General features: G+C 47.4%; 2 protein-coding genes across 2 annotated transcripts in view; one reads left to right on the top strand and one right to left on the bottom strand.

The window, feature by feature from the left end:
* Window positions 1–1,373: 1,373 nt before the first annotated feature.
* Window positions 1,374–18,430, bottom strand: LOC102061896 (D-beta-hydroxybutyrate dehydrogenase, mitochondrial). Its single transcript, XM_074547186.1, has 5 exons — window positions 18,292–18,430; window positions 14,259–14,369; window positions 8,727–8,868; window positions 5,048–5,200; window positions 1,374–3,528 (listed from the first exon to the last, which is right to left on the bottom strand). The coding sequence occupies exons 1-5, from the start codon at window positions 18,388–18,390 to the stop codon at window positions 3,047–3,049; spliced, it is 987 nt and encodes a 328-aa protein (XP_074403287.1). The 5' UTR covers window positions 18,391–18,430; the 3' UTR covers window positions 1,374–3,046.
* Window positions 18,375–19,673, top strand: part of BDH1 (3-hydroxybutyrate dehydrogenase 1) — a 13,611-nt gene continuing 12,312 nt past the window's right edge. The window contains exon 1 of the mRNA XM_074547185.1: window positions 18,375–18,515. The gene's annotated coding sequence lies outside the window, so the exon portion shown is untranslated. The remainder of the gene's footprint in view (window positions 18,516–19,673) is intronic.

Here is a 19,673-nt window from a genome sequence, read left to right as displayed (position 1 = left end):
CCCTGGAGGTGGAGCTGGCTCTCTTACAAATTCTCTATTTGTAGCATCTTTCCAATACCCAGAGCTCAAGCTGCTGGCTGAGAAACCTGCTGGTATTGGTTTGGACATTTTTCAGCATTGTGGTTACACAAGAAGCTGTAAACTTGTGTTTCAAAACCCCAGCCAGAAGCACAGGTGTTGCTGTTGCTATTTACACCAGCATGTTTAAGGAGGATCTTTAAGCTAGGAAGATAAATCCATCCTGAGTTCCTGAGGTCTTCAAGTTTCCAAAAGGCTGAGCAAGCCTCCCGTGTGTGGGTGCACTGGGGGGCACTGCTGCAGAGCTGGATGCTGCAGAGCAACATTCCCTGCAGAAAGCCCAAAGGTCCCACACCCAGGCACTGCCCTGGCCACTGGCAGGACCTCATGCAGAGGACTGGCCACCTCTTGGCTCCCAGTGCCATCACAGAGAAGCTGTGGATCTGAAGGGAAAACCAGGATCACTTCACAAAGGCTAAGGGGTGCACTAAGGAGCTGGACCATCCAAAGCACTGTGAGAAACATACAGAAAAAGGTGGGACAGTGCCACAGCCTCAGCAGCTGGTGCTTGAAAAAACAAAGCCATAGCAACCTTTGGCAGCATAATTTCTTGTAGGATATTACAGCAGCAATGAGCATGGGCTTCCATGGGATTTCACTGGACTTCTCTCTTTTGTCCTCAGGCTTTGAAGGTCACTGTCGACTGGAATTGAGTTTTCTTCCCTCTGTTACTCACCAGCAGAACAAAAATCTGCCCTCAGTGCCATACTAGTGCACCTCTATGGCATGAGACGTGTACTCTTCTCTCCCCCAGACAGCCAGAGCTCCCCTCCCAGGCAGAAACCAGATCAGGCACTAACAGCCCTCCCGAGCACTCCTCAGGGGGCACAGGAGGGGACTGGGGCTCACATGCTGTGAAATCCTAACCCTGGCTCAACCACGAGGTCCTTGCATGGCCTGGGACACTTCTTGGCTTGCCAGTCTCTGTTCTTTCTGTGAGAGGAGCTAATCCTTATTACCAGGCAGCTGTAGCCCTTGGATGAATTACATGAAGAGTGCTGAGGCAATGAATAATGCACAGCACTGCTCTAAACCACCTCCTTCGAGGGAAACCACACAAAATACAAACACTGACAGTGTTTACAGAGAGGCCTCTCTAACTGCCTTCTGCTGAGGAAATGGGCCATGCTGCCCATTCTGCTCCAGGCAGTGCTCACTGAGCCTCCACAAACCCACTACCTGCTGAAACATCATTAATTGTTATTATTAAACCACCTCCTTAATTACTGAACCTAATTAAATCCCAACCTCAGATTCAAAGGAGGTGGGAAAACAAATGTAGAAATGAGCACTGGAGCCAGAGACATATGCTTTAAAAATCTTACCATTTATTTTTCTCTCTGTGCAAATCAGAGCTACTTAACATTAATCACATTTCACAGGGCAGGGGTCAGAAGTAATTACTGTTTAAGCTGCAGTTCAGTGGGATCTTTCTGGGTCCTGAATCCCAGGAAATCTCCATGTGCAGATGATCTGGAAAAGACACAAACTGCACAGCAGTATTTCTAGGACTTGTTACTTGTAAGACAAGCTGCCTTGACAACATTTCCAAGGGAAAGCTACTTTCCTCCTGAAGGCATCACAGCATTCATGGCTGCATGCAGACTCCAAGAATTTGCAGACAGTGGTATACAAAAACTTTAAGGCACAGTTTCCAAGTCAGAGCTAGCAGAGGCAGATGAAGAAAGAGCAATCAATAAGCTCTTTTCACAGCCACTTAATCTCACAGAAGGCAAAACAGAGGAAGGAAAAGCTGGTCCCTAAGAGTGAGAGGCTCAGGTCCCAGCCTGGCCAGCAGTGCCTGCAGCTCACTGGCTGCTCCACCAGTGGTCACCACTGGAACACAGGGAATGGGGCATGGCAGGCAGCCATGCACTTGGAAAACATTATTGAAATCCTGCATGTGGCCACAGAAGAGACCCTTTGGGATACTGGGTGAGATATATCATATCAGTTATCAAGAGGTAGATTGAGAAGATGATTGTGTGACATGGAGATTTCATTGTGCAATATTAAAAATAGGAAATGTGTCCCTTAAAGCATCCTTCCAGAGCTCACAGTCAGGCCACACTAGCTGCACAGTGCCCCATCACTGTTCAAATGCAGAGGATAAATGAAAAAACTGATTTGGAAAAGCCAACAGCATCTCCCTCACCAGCCGGAGGGGAATGGGGATGGATGGGCAATGTCCATACCACAGTTACTCATGTAAGGTAGTAGCCAAGAAGCCAAATTTGTTTGCTGCATCAGCTTAAATCCTGTCCCACAAAGCTCAGCAGCAGCAGGTGGAGAGGGGCTGCTGAAAGATGGCTCAGACCTCATTATTAGTAGGGTTTTTCTCTGCCCATCATGTGCCCAGTTGTTGGCTCTGGCACCTCCTGGTCACAGTGCTGGGAGGGAAGAACCCTTCTTTGCAGCTAGGTAATGAGGCTGTTTAGAGGCAATGTTGCCCTTTCCCTGGAAAGAGCAGACAGTCACAGCACAGCAGAGCTTCTTGGCAGTATCAGAAAAACAATGGAAGGCTGTGACTGACCCATTTTCAACCAAATGGAAAACTCTGCTTTTGTTTCCCATTTTAGTTTCTCCCTTCAAGCCATCTCATAGCAACAGCTTTGCTGTGCTATTAGCAGTTTGCCCTTGTAAGGAAAAGCAAGAGCCCATTAATAAGCCAAATTTATCTGCTGACCTAATTACACTGGCCACATATTTGACACGTTATATTTACCTTCCTCTGCTTCCTCCAGAGTTAAAGGGAAAACACCTTTCAACTTTAATCAGCACAGCAAGAAATGCAAACAAGAATGAGGGAGAAGAAAAGAACCACAAAATCATGCAGTTTTAGCATTCCACAACGCAGGACTTGAAAGTGGAAGCATATGCATCTCCAGGGGAGACACAGCAGCAAGGAGTGCAGAAGTGAGCCCTAGCCTGTGTGTGAGCCCTGGAGGGATGCCTGAGGGATGCCTGCTTACAGCGTGGCTCCGGGGATGTAAAGCCAGTCGGCAATGGCTGTGGGCAGGTGGGTCATGACCTGCAGCCTCACCCACCAGTACATCTCCATGGGGTTGTAGCGGTTCCTGGGGCGCGGGGACGTGAGCGCTTCGGTGATGGCGTTCAAGACCAGAGACACGTCCTTCAGGCCGCTGCTGACGAAGGACTTCATGGTGGCCACGTGGCGGGCGAAGTGCTCGCTGCCGTAGTCCTGCCGCACGGCCAGGGCGGCCCCGCTCCACAGCGCCTGGGCCTGCCTGTCGATGCCAGCCGCCGTCAGGATGCCCGTGGCTGCCACGAAGTTGCTGGGCTCGATGAGGACGACACGCACGCCCCAGCGGTACATCTCCTGCCGCAGGCAGTCCGAGAACGCCGCCACCCCAAACTTGGACACGCAGTAGCACGAGCGAGACGGGCTTGCCATGCGGCCCAGCATGCTCGTGATGTTCACCACACGGCCTAGAGAGAAACCAGCAGGGACGGGGATGAGCTGCAGAAGCAGCAGCCAGAACACCCCGGTGAAAGGTACTCAGTGGGATGATGCTGATTTGTGAAATCTGAATCTTGAACACACACCCCCTGTCACGGAGCTTTGCTCTCCTGCCTCAAGCAAGGCTAACCCCTGTTCTCCAGAGGATGGTGCATATGCCTGCCTCTGCATCAAAGAATTTACCAAGCATACAAGACATTTCCCTCCTCATTTCCAAGCAGGGAACTACCACGATCTTCAAGACTGTTAGCTGTGTGTTCTCTGGAGCGTGCCTCACCCGTGTGTCTAGCTAGAGAAAGGCTCAAGCTCCCAGCCTAGAGTGTTATGATCTGCAAAGCTCACAACTCTGTGTGATTTTATACAAGTGTTCTAGTTCTTTCTGCAAGTTTGACAGCTCATCTGCCTAACACATGTGTGTACTTTTAGACCTGAGCTGGAAGGGAGAGAATGAGTAGAGATTTCTTTGCACCTGCAGCATGAGCAGCACAACCCACTCACCCAGCTGGTCAGCCACAAGTCTCTACAGTGGCCATTCCTGGGACAAACAGGAGTAGACTTGATGTGCTGCTGTTCACAGGCAGTGGAGAGCAGTTGTCCTAATTCCTGCCAACAGCCCGTGACAAGCCCTCGGGGCACTGCCTCAGGGCAATGACAGCAGTGGTCACTCCTCTGTGTGTGTCTCAGCACTATGTGCACTATGGTTTCAGATACACTTACAAACAAGCCCTTGCAATTCCACCAGCTTTTTACAGAGAGCATTTTCACAGCCAGGAAGCACAATACCCTTCTGCAGCTCAAAGTTTCAGCTGAGAAACAAGTGGACAGCTCTACTGTCTCATTCCAGACCTAAGTGTAACTTAGAGGGATTGTGAGATGCACCTGCTGAACTGAAGGGTAAGATACTTTTTGTAGTGAGATAGAGCTCGTTTAGTGGTTAATTGCTGTCTGGGAATGGCATCTGAGCAATCTTCTTAATATACCCTCTTTTGTCCTCCCAGAACACACACCTATACCATCATTCCCACACATGCTAAATAAAGAAGCTCTTCAGAGTTCTGCTCATACATATCTTTTCTCAATATAAAACAAAGAGTTTTGACAATACCATTGTCCTGTAAGACATCTGAAATGGTTGTCATTAAATCTCATTTATTCTGTCACTACCTGAAGTCATCTGTGAATGGAATAACATGAAGGGAGAAGATGCAGTTATCCAAACATGACCACTCCGTGGACTCTGGATTATCTTGTCTGTGTGATATCTGTGATATCAGACAAAAGTCTCTGATATCTTGGATGTTTAAGACAGTACCTGCTGTGTAGGTGCCTGGCCTGCCCCAAGAATAGTCTGTACTACCAAATGCTTACATGGCATCCTCAGAAACACTCCTTGGCCTGCACAGGCATTCCCCCAAGTACAGCATTTCTACCTACATCACTTTGCGGTGCTACAAAAGCTCTGAGCCTTACCCACTGCCCAGCATGTACCTTTAGCTCTGCGAATGAGGGGCAGGAAAGCTTTTGTCACCCTCACAGTTCCCCATAGGTTGACCTCTGCCACCTTCTTGTAGTTGTCCAAACTTGCAAATTCCACCTCTCCGAAGGTTGAGATGCCAGCATTGTTCACTAGGCCCCACAGACCTGCCAACAAACACATGAATAAACAGTGGGACAAGGAAGAGTGTCACAGAGAAAACACTTTCCTTGTTGTTCATAGTAACATAAAACCTTAACAAAGAACTGGGTACTTTCGTAGAAATAAGTTGTAGAGAAAAATCCAGCAAGGAGATGAAATATGTTCTTCCTCCACCAGGGGCTTGTTTGGAACATCAGGGAAAGTGATGGGGCCACACAAGTATTGCCTCTTGACCATCTCCTGGACAGTCAAATGCTCCTCTAGTGCTTTATAAGGCTGCACCTGGCTCTTTTTTAAGCCTCCTCTTGATCCGAGGTTTGTCTCCACTCAGTGACTTTATAATGAATTTTGCAATTTGGAAGGGGCTGGACTTTCTCAGACAATTAGGAGGGGAAAAAAAAGAAAGGAAACAGGTATTTTTGATTTCTTAATCCCCTTCACAACTCTGGCTTGCTGTTTGGATGGTACATGGTATTGATCTGTACATTCATGGCCTGGTTAACAGCTATCAGTGTTAAGTCCAAGTATTTGGTTTCCCTCAACCCTAACTTTATCAGGAGTTAGCAAACTTACAACCAACCCTTACAACTACTGGAATTTAAAAATTAATGTCTTTTGCACATGCAGTCCTGTCAAAATTAAATTGACTGCACTTCCCAAGAGCTTCTGTGATGAACCCTTTACATGTGAGGACTTAACAGGTCAGCAAGGACTTGACTCTTCAAAGCGATTCCTGCAGGACTCCCAGTGGCAAAGGTCTGTAGGGCTGAATCCATACTGTCCATACTGTCTGTAGGGCTGAATCCATACTTCATGGATTTATTGAAGCATGGGACTATGCAGCCATAAACTGCACGAGGAACAAACAAAGGAGTTGGAAAAAGACAACAAAGTTGCTCCTCATTTGATGTCTTCCCATACACCACGGTTATTTTTCACTGTGTTGGAGTCAGGGCTGGCCTGTTGGGGCTGCATTAGACTCAGTTGAAGTTGGGGCCCCTTTCCACTCCAGGACCTTCCTCTCACCAAGAACTAACAGGGCTAAGAAGGAGTCTTCATGTCCGTGGATCTCCAACGCTGCTATCAAAAGCACCAATGTCATGCCACCCTGTTGATAAAAGTTATCAAGCTCTCTTTCAGAAATTTTTGGGCTATTTGCCCTGCCTCTGCTCCATGGCTTCCCTATTCTGATGTATGAAAGTCTTTTAACTTTCACCCTCTATTGATTCAGTCAGATAGTAACCATGTATTTTACCAAACATAGTCTTATAAGCAAATTGCAATACTCTGCCAATGTGCAATGGCATTAACCTCCTGTTGCACTTAAAAACTTCAACATGCCCTTGGCAGACTGACTGTGCTCTCACATGGGCCCCAGTAACCCTGCCCTGTTCCCAGCTAAGGTTGTTCTCCCTGAAGGTTGTTTCCAGCTGTGTACAGCTGTGTACTGAAGCTCCCAGTTGTAGTGAGTCAAGATGACTGAAATTCACACTGATCTGCATCCAGCACAGCATCGCACCCTGAATGGGATCCTTTTGTAATTTCAGAGTAATTTCACCACTAACAAAACAACATTCTGAGAAAATTTGGCAGGAATTTACCAAAGACAAACTGTCGGTCACAAACTGACCTCTGCATAGCATTCCTTACCAAATTCCTGTAAATTTCTGTACAATTTCCCATTTCCTGGGTTGTGATGTTAGTTCTCATGAACGTCCCTGAATCATTATTTACCATCATTTGTTGCTGGAATTCCATTGCTCACAGATCAGGGCACGTTACAAACAGAACAAAGTGCTGAGGGGAGCCCAGTCACAGGACTGTTTGCTGGACAGCAGTGTGTTTATTGAGCAGAGCCTTATCACTATTACGTTTCTAGAGTCAACAAATACAGTGGGAACTGCATGAGACCAAAAACAAACGGGCACTCCTATCCAAAGAGTTCAGCCTTATGTGCACAGCACAGGGAGAAGAGGTATAAAGAAATGCAGAGCCCAAAACCTGTTCTGCAGTAGCTCCTCTGGGGCCACATTCAGTGTGCAACCACACCTCTGTGCATGGCACCTCAGTCTCAGTAGTCTTTATGTTCCAGTACCTATTATTGAGCACTATTTATTGGGAAGCCTCCAACCTCAGTCACACCTATGGGCCTAAAAAGAAGCCTTTGTTTCTTCACACACAGTGCTGAGGCAAACAGCTACAGGAGGAACCAGTCCAACTTGCTGATCAGGGATGCAAGACTTCTCTGTCCCTGCTACACACACAGTTTTGCAAACACTGCTGCATTTATAGAAGCAATAGAGCTGCTCCCTTCCAAGCTTTCACTCAGTGGAAAAAGGCTTTCTGCTACCACTGCTGTTGCTGGGCTCTTCAGGAAAAGCTTAAGAAGCTGTGAAAAGCAGGACGAGGGCTCGGTGATTGTGTAGGAAGAAAAATCATGCAGAGAGAACATGTGTGGGATCAGAGCTGGTACATTACTCAGTTACATTTCATATGCTTGTTTTAGGAAAGGTGTGCTCACGTAATCTGCATGAAGATTAGAGCTGCTGTTATTTACTAGCTTCACACTTGCTGTGAACAAAACCAGGGCCATGGCAGACTCATCTAAGCTTCAAGATGAGCAACCACCTTCAAGTCACAACCCTGAAGTCCTGAAGCCATGGATGTCAGACTTCGGTTCACCCTCAGCCTGTGTCTACAGCTGCTGGCCAGCTTGCTGCTGGCACAGAGGCTGCAGAAAAGCCTATGCAGGGCAAGAAGTCTCACCTCATCACATGGGAAGAAGTCAGGTGGTGTCACATCAGGCTCTGACTGTAAACTCACATCCCACTGCCAAAGCACTTCAAAGAAGGAAAGAACCCTTATCTCCCTTGACATGCCTTTGGGATCCATGAGCTGGACTCATGCTTAAGTTGACATGTGGATTAAGGTCACCTCTGCCAAGCCTACCCTGGATTCCACTACACGCCACCTCTGGGATGTTGCATGGCAAACTGAAAACATGGATTGATCTGAGTGAAGATTAATCCAGGTTTGGGGGCAGTTCAAATCTGTGCTCCAGCTCAGCACTCAGTTGTACCCACACAGCAGAGGGGACAGCAGCAGTAAGCAGCCAGAGCCCATCACCTCTTCACTAGCAGGGTCACTTGCAAGGTCTGCATGAGCTATGAGCACGTGGGGCAGGAGTGCAAGGAAGGGATCAAGCTCTGGCAGTTCTGTGCCCTTCACAGACATTCAAGGACAAAGACACAGATACTCGTGGGCTAGCTGCCACTCATGGCTTTTTATGGGATGTACAGTTAAAGCCTAATCCTCCAGCCAGTCTTGGTCTCTTTCCATGTGGCTGCCACATCAATAACAAGACAATTGTCCTCACTGACCCGAGAACAGCACAGCCTGACTGCCAGCCACATACTGTCACAGGCCTTCAGGCTTGCTAACCCTCTTCTGGTGGTGCACAGAGAGAAAGACCTGGTAAATGCATGGTTTGCCCTGCAGAAAGGATTCTGTGAGCAAAAGATCCCTACATACCTTCCTCTGGCTCCTTCAGGGTCCTCTTCACAAAATCCACAGCCCGAGCCACCTCCTGGTCACTGCACACATCCATCTGTAGCACTTTCATCCGCTCAGACTTCATGTTCCTCAGCTCCCTGGCTCCATCTCCATTCTCATCCTGTCCAATAGAACATAAGGGTGTCCCATTAAGATGGACCAAGAACAGCAATGCAGCTTGGGGCCAGGTATATTCACATGGAGAGGAAACAGAAGCTACTGACACTGCACACACAGGTGTAAACTTGGTGCACAACTATGCACAATCCAGTGTGCCACCCTCCTGTTCCCTCCAGCACCACTTCCACAACTGCATCAGTGACACAGTGCCCTGAAGCACCACAGAGCCCACTCTGCTCTTGGCTCCTCATGATGGGTTTCACATCCCTAACATGCTGAAATATTGTGCCAGCAGGGGAGAACCATGGGTACCTCTCCACTGCCTCAGTCTCTGTGCTCTATGGGTAACATAACTTGTACAGAAACTGGAGTCAGATGTTCAGGAATACCTGTTCAGCGAAGATCTGCTACACAGCAGCACAATTACAGACATGAGGCATGAAAGGAGATTCTGGCTAAGGAAGAAAGAACTTTTTTTCTTTTCCACTCAATAGGCAATAAAAACTTCATGGCTCTGCTTTCCTTTTCACCCTTTTCCTTTTTTTCCTCCCCATCCCACTGCTATCATTAGAGATTCTGTTACTACTGTGGTTTTTTGTTTGTTTGGTTTTTTTTTGTTGGTTTTTTTTTGTTTGTTTAGTGAAATGTAAACACAGTTAAAATTCCAAATTTTACCTGCTCACTTCCAGGCAAGATTGCTGCCTAAGCCTTAGAGCCTTGCTCAGGCAGTAAATAACAACTAAAAGTCAAAAGAGCACAGATTAGCAACACAGTTCCACAGCAGGCTTGAGATTTATTCACAAAACTATTCCCTGAATCACAAGCTCTGCCTCATTAGGGAGGAAGAAATTATGAATTGGTGAGTCACCATGCCTGGCTGCCACTCTTCCTTTATCACTTGATACCACCTCCCACAGCACAAGGGCAAACAAGGCGAGCAACCCACCCACAGTCACCTGCTCAGCAGCCTCTGCAGCCAGGCAGATAAAAAAAACATGTCACTGCTTCGTTTTTATAAATATCTCAGGCTATTTAATTCATATAGTATACAACATCTCATCTCCACCTTCAGTCCAGTGAACAATGACACATAATGAAGGGAAAGAGCTGAAATGTCCATCACAAACATGAGCAAAACAGGGCAGTTCTCTTAAAAATCAATATATAGTTACACTGGCATTATGACAGTAGTAGGAATGAGTTCTTGGCCCCATGGCTGCATGTCATTTCACAACTGACTTCTTTCCCAGTACAACAAGAACAGCAAACAAAGTTGGAAGCTTTTCTAATGCACATCAAACGGGCTGTGTGTGACGGGCTGTGTTGGCCCTCTTATCTAGCCACAAAAACAATCTCCACGTGGTGTTACAAATAGTCAACAACATGCTCACCAAAATATTATATTCCCTTTGAAACAGATGAGGGTTGTATGATGCCTCAATGTATTTCTGGAAGATGCTCCTGCATCTCACCAAGTTTTATAAAGCAAATTTCCACTACTTAACAGTGTATAAAGTGGAGCAAATTCAGCTTGTAAAGAGAGAGATTTATTGTACCTCTATAAAAACCATAACTGTATCTGCATGCAAGTGCCAATTGTCATTTAAGCACTGAAAAGACCTTTCCCTGCATTTTTTTCTAATCTTGCATAATACTTATAAAACAAAGAAGAAATATTTCCACCACTTTTTGAGAAACAAAGTCATAGGCTGGCAACTTAAAAATCCAGTAAAAATTGTTTGTATTATTCATATGGAAATTAATTTTCCCCTATCACCAGTGCAACTCTATCTGCAGCCTTCCCAGCTACAATTTACTCATTATTGACAAAACATATTGATTTTGGAAGACTGACTTCAACATGCAATATCAATTGGGACCACTTTTCATAGTTGCACACACCACCTTAGCCACTATTTAACTGTAAAACAAAGTGCTCAATTCGTTTGTCCAGAACACCACAAATGGAGCAGGTACAGATTTTTATGGAAGCAAGTGAACATAATCTTATGTTCTGTGGTCTTCAGGGGCTTTAAGTGCATTCCTTGTTAGGTTCTATATGGTACTTCCTCCTTGTTTTTAAAATGGTAGATTTGTTGGCTGGGATAATACCGAGAGTAGTTCCCACGGGAGCAGCCAGACTGTCCTCCCAGAAATTATCTTCATGATCTTCACCAGCAGGAGCCACACAGCAGCACAAATCAAGTGAGCTACCTGCAGCAATGGCCCAACTGCTCCTGCAAAGCCTCTCTCCGCTTCCCTTTGCTGATTTTTGTCCTCTCAAAGAATCTCCCAGCTTCCCCTTCCCAGCTCCATATGAGTTGAAAGCCATTGTGTTCCAGCCCAGCCTGCTGCCCAGGTTCTCTCCAAAGGCCTTCAATGGGACTGTGTGGTTTCCTCCCAGCTATCTCCTATCTATCCCCTGGTTATCCTGCCTTGGCAGCCCTGCAGGCTCTGTGCCTAGCAGGGGCTGCTCCTGGCTGAGAAGCCTAGCAGCTCCACAAACCCCCTCTACCCAGCTGAGGCAACTTGCTCCAGCTTTTGGCTGTCTCCCCTTCCCTTCTTTGCTCCTTTCCCCTGTTCTGGTTTGGAGGATCCCAGTGCAGTGGTGCTGAGGAGAGGCAGATCACACAGATGTTCATCAGTGAAGAGCCCCTGTTAGAGACGCAGCCATGGCTTTTTCCCAGGGAAGCTCCTGGGATTCAGGATCACATTCAGCTCAGTGGGATCTCAGGGGGAAGCAGGAAGCCATGAACAATGCTGAGCTCCATGGATGCAGGCACCTCACCCCGTGTGCGCCAGTTCCTTCCCAGCCTGCTGCCAATGCAGGCGCTGCCTTCCTGCGCTTCCTGAGCGGAACACCTCGTGCTTGTCCTTACTGCATTCCAAACCACTGGAACTGATTTCAGACTCCATCTGACCTGCCAGGATCATTTTCAACCCTGCTCCCCAAAAGGCCTATCTCTGCATGCTTCTGTGCATATTTTTTTCTGAATGCAAACTCTTCTGGGCTATGGTCTTCCAAGGATATGGTCCTGGGACTAAACAGTAGTCACTTAGAGGATGAGTTTGCTCATGAGACTATCATGAGGGACTGTAACAAACTGTGACAAAACACTTACTGGGATACATTGATTCCATCCCCTTCAGCCACTCTGCTGCTTAGCCAAAATGAGATTAGATTGACCCAGCACAGTTTGTTCCCAGTAAACTTATACAGGCAGGGTGCATCACACTATGATGCAGTCATCTGTGAAACTGACAGGGCAGTGTGTGGCAATTGCATCGAGTGCACTGAAGGTGAGCTGCCTGGCTGGCAATTCCAGAGGTCTAGCTCCTTTGGGAAGGGAAGTATGATATCTGTCCTCTTCCAGGCTTCTGGAAATCCCCTGGCCTCCAGGTGCTCTTGAAAATATCACCCATGGGGCAGAAATCACAATGGCTCATCCTCTAAATGCCCTTAAGTATATTTCACCAGGCCTGGTGAACTTGAGCACATTAATTTATATATAAACATCCCTTGTTCTTTACCTTTTCTTGCCTACAGTCCTCATGATAACAGCTGGCCATAGGGACACAAAAAAAATATTATTTTTTTCAATATGGTCAAGGAAAATAAAACAATTATTATTTCAACTTTTACTGTTATTTCTGCTTTTAAGGTTATTTAATAATCTATTTCTGTGTGATTTTTCCATCTTAATCCTAATATATTAACAGAAACTTTCTCAGTAGACTTTCTTGCCCTTGCTTAATGTAATCTTTTTTCCATTTGATCCTTTCCAGTTCTATCCCAGCCTGCGTGAAATATTCTTTTTATTCCCGTAACTTCATATTTGACTGTCTGAGCATTAAGAAGCTCCTTATCATTAAGAAGCCCCTGATGCACCTCACAGTCTGTTATATATTTAATAAAAGAGCTGTCTGTGGTGGTGTAGTACATCAGGGACCCTGTATTTCTCTGTATAAAAGCATGTAAGTGGTGATGGACTAACTAGGTGTGAACTAAGAGCCTGGCATCTGCTTCATGACAACTGCCCCCACACCTGCTCTGACCCTGCTGGGAACCTACAGCAGCTCACAAGCAATTAAGCAAGCAAGCAAACAGGCCTCACTTCAGGAGCATTTCATCTCTTTATGGAGTTTCCAATGGAGCCTGTCCCTCTCTGCTCCACACTAGCATGTGCCTTCCAAACAGCCCCCTCAGCCACCCTATTTTCCCTTTCCTTTCCGTTCCCTACATCTGCTGCTCTGCAGAGTGCCTGACTTGCCATCAGCACTGAGACAGGCATCCCAAAGCAGCAAATGACATGATTACTGAAGGAATTACAGAGGCTCCTTATGGAAATTTCCAAACAGTGGCACTAATCCAACAGGACTCTCTTGCTCTCAAGTTACACAATATGTCAGCTGATAATAACTTTCCCTTCTGGTGTGGTGGAAGAACGTAATGTCTGCCACAATCACACAGGCAGTGAAGGCCACCCTTGTTTGTTCTCACCTTCCACAGTACTCTAAAATCTGTAGTCATCATGCCCTGAGCACCTGTGCTGATGTGGTCATCTTCAAATGGAGAAATGAGTGACTGTTAACTGATTTTGAACAATTCAGGTCAGAAATCACAGTTTTGTCTAGCAATACAGCAAAAATGCATAGTAAAGGTAAAATCCCAGCTGACATGGCAGTGGAGCCAGCCTAGTTTTTAAAAAGAGTTTCACAACATGAAGTTGAAAGTCCTTTGTATGAGCAGGGATTGGAATGAGGAGTCTGCAACCATTTCAGATTTAGTGTGTCTAAACTTATCTCTTACAAGTGATGCCACCTGCTAAACACGTGACAGGAAGTCAGACCTAAAGATGTCAGAAATGCATGGTAAATTTATTTATTCAGCCATCCATAAACTGAACAGCTTTTACAGAAGCTGCGGAAGCACAGTTGCAAGACATTTTGGAAACAGAGCCTTAATAATGCAGAAGAGGCAGCTTGGAGATGAGTTTAGGGAGGGTGTCCACAAAAAATGACATTGTGAAAGACAGCAACAGGGACGCCATGGAAGACAAACAGCCACAGTGCCACTGCAATCTTGGCCTATCAGATTTATGGTGTTGTGGTATTTCTGAGAGGCTTGCAGCAGTGAACAGGGCCACACTGTACAAGCTACTGCACAGACATGCAGTTGACAGATGAGCCCTACCCTAAAGAGTTCACAATTACAGGAATGAAGTACAAGATAAAACAGGCAGATGAAGCAATCAAAAATGTAACAATCCCTGCCCACTGCACCTCTCTCAGGTCTTGAACCAGGGTAAATGGAGGCTGCAAAAGAAGATGCTTTCTTTTGAGAAGTGTTTCTCTCTAATCAGAAAAATTTTTATTAATTTCTCCACTCACCATGAGCAAGCATCCAGCAAAAACAGTAAATCCCTTTGCATGAAGGCATTTTGCCAAAGCATGTCCAAAACCTTTGTCACAGCCTGTTATTAGCACCGCCTTCCCTTCAGCCTGTGTGAGGAAAAACAGTCACAGGATATCATCAGATATTGCAATGCAGGCACCACCACCACCCTGCCCCAGAGCACAGGAGCCACTTGCAGTCCTGCAGCCAGGGCAGGTACAATTCCTGCTGCAAGTGACAGTGGCACCTGTGTACACAAACACAACCACCTCCCAACTACTGTGAAATCAAATTTATGCAGTTGCTGTCTGTAGCAATTTGTGTTGCCTTGATACCTGAGCTGGAACAGTAACTATTCCTTTCAGGTATTGGTGGCCAAAGCAGAACAGAACCATTTCAAGAGAAGTTAATGGTGTACCAGTTCATAGTAAGAAAAAGCAGCATAGAGAACATCCAAATGGCAGGATGTCACTGGCTTGAACTGTGCAGCAGCTCTTTTAGCTGCTGAGTGACTGCTGCCTGTTCCCCACCTACTCCCACTCTATGCACCACTTTCCATGCTATATTTTAGCATGCAGGAATGTGACTACAGGTTAGAGCTTCCTCCTGAAACTCTGCAGTTTTAAGAAGAACAAATTATCAAATCCTACAGTTCTCTCCTACATTATCATTTGACTGACAGGTAAATTGAGAAAGAAGATTTGATATTCCATTTGATATGACACAACACAGGGTTGAGATAGATATGAAAGCAGAATCCCAAATCCTGAAGAGAAGCTATAGCAAAACACTGCCCATTCAACTTCTGTCTTTGCTGGAAAGCCATCTCCTCCCCACAGGTGTGAAGCAATATGAGCTAACACAACCCAGCTAGAAGGCTGCCAGCTGCTGTGCTGCACAATGCTCCAAACTGAAACTATATCCATGAGGCAATAACATGATACAGCAATAAAAATGCAGAGGATGCAATAAGGAAGTGAGGTCAGTTAGATCTCCCTGGAGATATCAGCAGCTAATATTGCCTGTTAGTGTATTCACAATGGCTGGAGTATGAACACACTTATGTATGAATTGCACTGGCTGGTCCAGACACATTTTCAGAGAGAAATAGGTCAATCACCACTGCTCCCTCATCTCTTGCTTTGCTGACATGTGGTGCAGTAAAGCAGCAATAAGGAACGATTGCAGGGTGATAGTGATCAGGGCATTACTGCACAAACTCAGGGTGAGCCTCAGCAGAGAACAATAAGCAAATAAAGCTACACCCTGTCCTATAACTCATGTTGAAGTAACTGCTCTCAAAGGGGAGTTAAGATCTGCAGCTGAAACAAGAACTGATCAAAAGTCTGTCCTGCATTTATAATACAAACACCCACAGTAACATTATACTATAACCTATACTCAGACAAAGAGCACCTAGGTACAGACTAGCTCTATTAAAGCTCCTAAGATAGCTACAGCTAAAGGACAAAATATGAGTGAGAATTAAATATACAGTGCTCAGTGTGAATTTAATTTAGAGTGACACAACTCTAAGAGAGATGAAAATCAAACATTAACCAGATCACAGAAATTGTCAAGGTCACCTCTGGCAATAACTCAGCAAGTTGGCCTGTGGGAAAAAAAAAAAAAAAGGATTTGACTTTTTATTTCTCTTTCTCTCACTTCCCTAGAGCCTTTGCCTCTGAATCTTGAAGGCAGGGGACTTCCCAAAAGAGCAGGAAGTGTGCAGGAAATAGGCAGCTGTAATCACTTCCAGAACGCAGGTCAGACAAGCAAAGAAGATATCCTATCCTCAACCATCATTAGCTCCAAAAAAAATCCCCAATCAACCAACCAAAATGTGGACAGAAATGAGGTTTAAAAATCCTTTCATCTGTCTTTAATAGTAAGGAAAGTGAGGGACAACTTACAGTTTGAAAAGGTTCTTGTGATTGTTATTTGCTATAACCCTAATAGCTGGCAATAAAACACGTGACTCCAGCATCATGGCTCATAACAGACAGGGGCCCCAGCAGCATCAAGGAGCATGCAAAACCCCAAGGGATGTACTGGATCTCACATCTGTGCCTGTGCCTGTCTGTGCTATGCCTGATGGACACAGAGCTCCCAGGGATGACAGCAGGGATCAACCCCATCCCCAGCCAAAGGAACCCTATGCCAGAAAAACTTCTGAATGCAGGAAAGCCCAATCACCCTTATCTTTTGAAAGTCTAAGATAAGGCTTAATGGGCCTGTTCCTGAAGTTTGATAAGGCCAATCTGCAGCTTAATTTGACTCAATGCTGGGACAGGCAGAGAGGATAAGTTATCAGCACAGTGACCTTAATGAGCATTCTGAGGAACTCAGGTGCCTCCCTCACTCAGGGTCACACAGGGCTGCCTGGAAACCCTGCATGCAGACAGCACTCCAGAGCTGCCAGGGTGCCTGGCACAGCATGCCTGGGGGCTGCTAGGGCACTTCTTGTACCAGAGGTGCTGCTGTGGCATGTGAGCACAGTAACACTATGCTTGCTGTGTGATCCACAACACTATTACTCACCGTTCAGGCAGCCCTAGCAGAGCAGCCTCATTTTAACCTGCAGTCAGCTCAGACGTACACAGCATTTCCTACTGGGACATGGCCAGTTTATTAAATAGTATAATTTATTTTATTAATGCAGGTGATCCATCAGAATTATACATTTACTGCAGAACAGACTGAAGAAATTGAAGCTACTTTTTCAGCCTGTCTCTCTAGACAGTGTGGGAATATGGCATGCTTACCTAGACTTAATCTTTTTCTAATGTGCCGCTTGTTTGGGTTTTTTTTTAATCCTGTTCCCATTTGTGGCTCACCTGACCATTCTCTGATGTTATCAAACAGATTGATTTTAGGATAAGTGCAGTTCCAAAGTAAACTTGGCTTGTTCCTTTTTCCAGGATTGGGAAAATTAAGGTTTTCAATCCCAGGAAAAATAACTGAAAATATTCACTAAAGGGAAGGTATTTTCTCAAGTGGAACAGGGGTGGAGAAAGTAAGAGAAGCAGAGTGGATGAAGGAGTGAAGTGGGAGGCTACAGCTGTTATCTGGCCATTCCAGGGGGAAGGACTGAGCTGGAGGTCCTGAAGCAAAAACATTGGCTCAGAGAGCAAGTCATATCCTGGGCAACCAAAGCAGCACGGACAGTAGGTCAAAGGAGGTGATTCTCTCTCTACTTTGGTGAAACCCCACCTGCAGTGCTGCATCCAGCTTCAGTCCCCCGCACAGGAAGGACATGAACCTGTTGGAGTGCATCCAGAGGAGGCCACCAAGATGGTCAGAGGGATGGAGCACCTCTCCTACGAAACAAGGCTGAGAGAATTTAGATTGTTCAGCCTGGAAAAGAAAAGGATTTGGGATGACCTAATTGTGGCCTTCTACTTCTGAGGGGGGGCCATTTACAGGAGCATGTAGTGACAGGACAAGGGGGAATGGGTTTGAGAGTAGGTTTAGATAAGATATTAGGGAAAAAAATCTTAACTGTGAGGGTGCTGAGGCCCTGGCACAAGTTGCCCAGAGAAGCTGTGGATGGCCCATCCCTGGAAGTGTTTGAGGCCAAAGCAGACAGGGCTCTGAGCAACCGGGTCTAGTGGAAGGTGTCCCTGCACATGGGATGGCGTTGGAACTGGATGATCTTTAAGGTCCCTTCCAACCGAAGCCATTCTATGATTATACGAACATGTTCCCCCTCCAAATGAAGCACTACTGGGAGGGGGCAGCCGCCGCACCGTGCGGTCCGAGGGCAGCGCCCGCCGCACCGCGGCCGGGCCGAGCCTCGCGGCAGGGCCCTCATCGCCCGGGCCGTGCCCAGCTCGGCGCTTCGCCCCCCTCACAGCGTCTGTCGGCTCCACCAGCCCAGCCCAGCCCAGGCCGGCGCAAGCAGCGCGGCTCCGGCCTCGACACCTGCAGCGCCTCTGCCCGGCCTGGCCAGGCGCCATTTTGGGCCTCGGAGGCGCCACCGGCGGGCTCTGCCCCGGGCGAGCCCCGGCCCCTCGCCGCGGTACTCACGGGCAGGGCGCGACGGGCCCGCCGCAGGAGGAGGAGGAGGTGGAGGAGCAGCACCCCCGCGGCGCCCAGCGCCAGCCGCAGCCCCGCGCCGCTCCGCATGGCCGCAGCCTATCGCCGCCGCCGCTCCGGCCCTGCCCCCGGCCCGCCTCCCGCCGCGCCCGGCACCGCGGCCCCGGCCCAGCCTCATTCAAACGGCAGCAGCGCCCGGCTCCCGCCGGCTCCAGGTAACGCGCGGGTGGCGCGGAGCGGGCTGGGGTGGGTCGCGGCAGCCCCGCGGAACTCTGGCAGCCGGCTCGCACGGTGACCTTGCCCGCGGGGGGCGCGGGCATCTCCTCTGCGCGGCCTCTCCCGCCGCCGCCACAAGCGCGGGCGGCCGCGCCCCCCGGTGCCTCGGCCGGGCCGTGAGCGCGCTTGGGACCGCGGCAGCCGCGTCCCGGAGAGGGGCCGGGCCGGCGGGACCTGCAGCGCAGCTCCGGCCTCGCCCTCTCCCTGCAAACCTCACCAAAACCCGCGGGGACACCGCCGTGCTCCCGAATTGGATCAAAGCACCGGGATTTCTGAGGATCAGCCGGGCCAGCGAGCCTCCTGAGCCCTGTCCGCTCCCTCCCTCCCCATCTCGGTGCCCACCGCTGCTCTTTCTGCGGTAATTTCACCGGTTTCCAGCCCGGGCCTGGTTCCCAGCAGGCCCCGAAGCTGCCGCGGTGGCGGCCCAGCCTTCGGCAGAGATGCAAACCACCCCTAACAACTAGATACCGTCTCTCACTTCAATAAAAGGGACTGGGAGACGTTTTTTGTGCCTTGGGTTACTTTTATCCAAGATAAACATGATTTAAGTTGATTTTCCATACCAAAGTCTCGTTCTTGAGATGTTTTCACTCGGTATTGAGTTTATTGGTGGTTCCCTGTGCTTAGTCCAGCATCACCAGCTACCTAATTACCAAAAAATGTATTTTTAACTGTGTGGCTGTACTACCTATAAAGCAAAGGATTGTTTTGGAAGCACAGCACATAACATGTGACAGTCATAACATCACCTGTCATGTGAAGTTATGTTTTTGTTCAAAGTTATTTCATATAGCTCATTTGAAATAATATATTCCATATGAGTACCTTCATTTTTACCTGTTTCAGAGAAAGCAGTTAAAGATGCATTAAAGAAGAGAAATTGACATTTTCTTTAAATGTCTCCTTGCTTGGTAGTTTACTTAGAATGCTTTTCCTTATTTAAAAGCATCTTGGGTGGCTGAAGGTTGAGCTGTTTATCTCTGTGTGAGGGACTGCAAGGGAGAAGATGAGTTCCTTTGGACTGTATTTTCCTGTTGAAATACATGGAGTCAGCATGTCTTACAAAATAATTGAGCAACTAAAACAGAGGTGCTATC

Source organism: Zonotrichia albicollis, chromosome 9 (genome assembly GCF_047830755.1).
Source record: "Zonotrichia albicollis isolate bZonAlb1 chromosome 9, bZonAlb1.hap1, whole genome shotgun sequence".
Lineage (NCBI taxonomy): Eukaryota > Metazoa > Chordata > Aves > Passeriformes > Passerellidae > Zonotrichia > Zonotrichia albicollis.
Note: the sequence above shows the minus strand (reverse complement) of the source record. Positions and strands in the feature narration are given on the sequence as shown.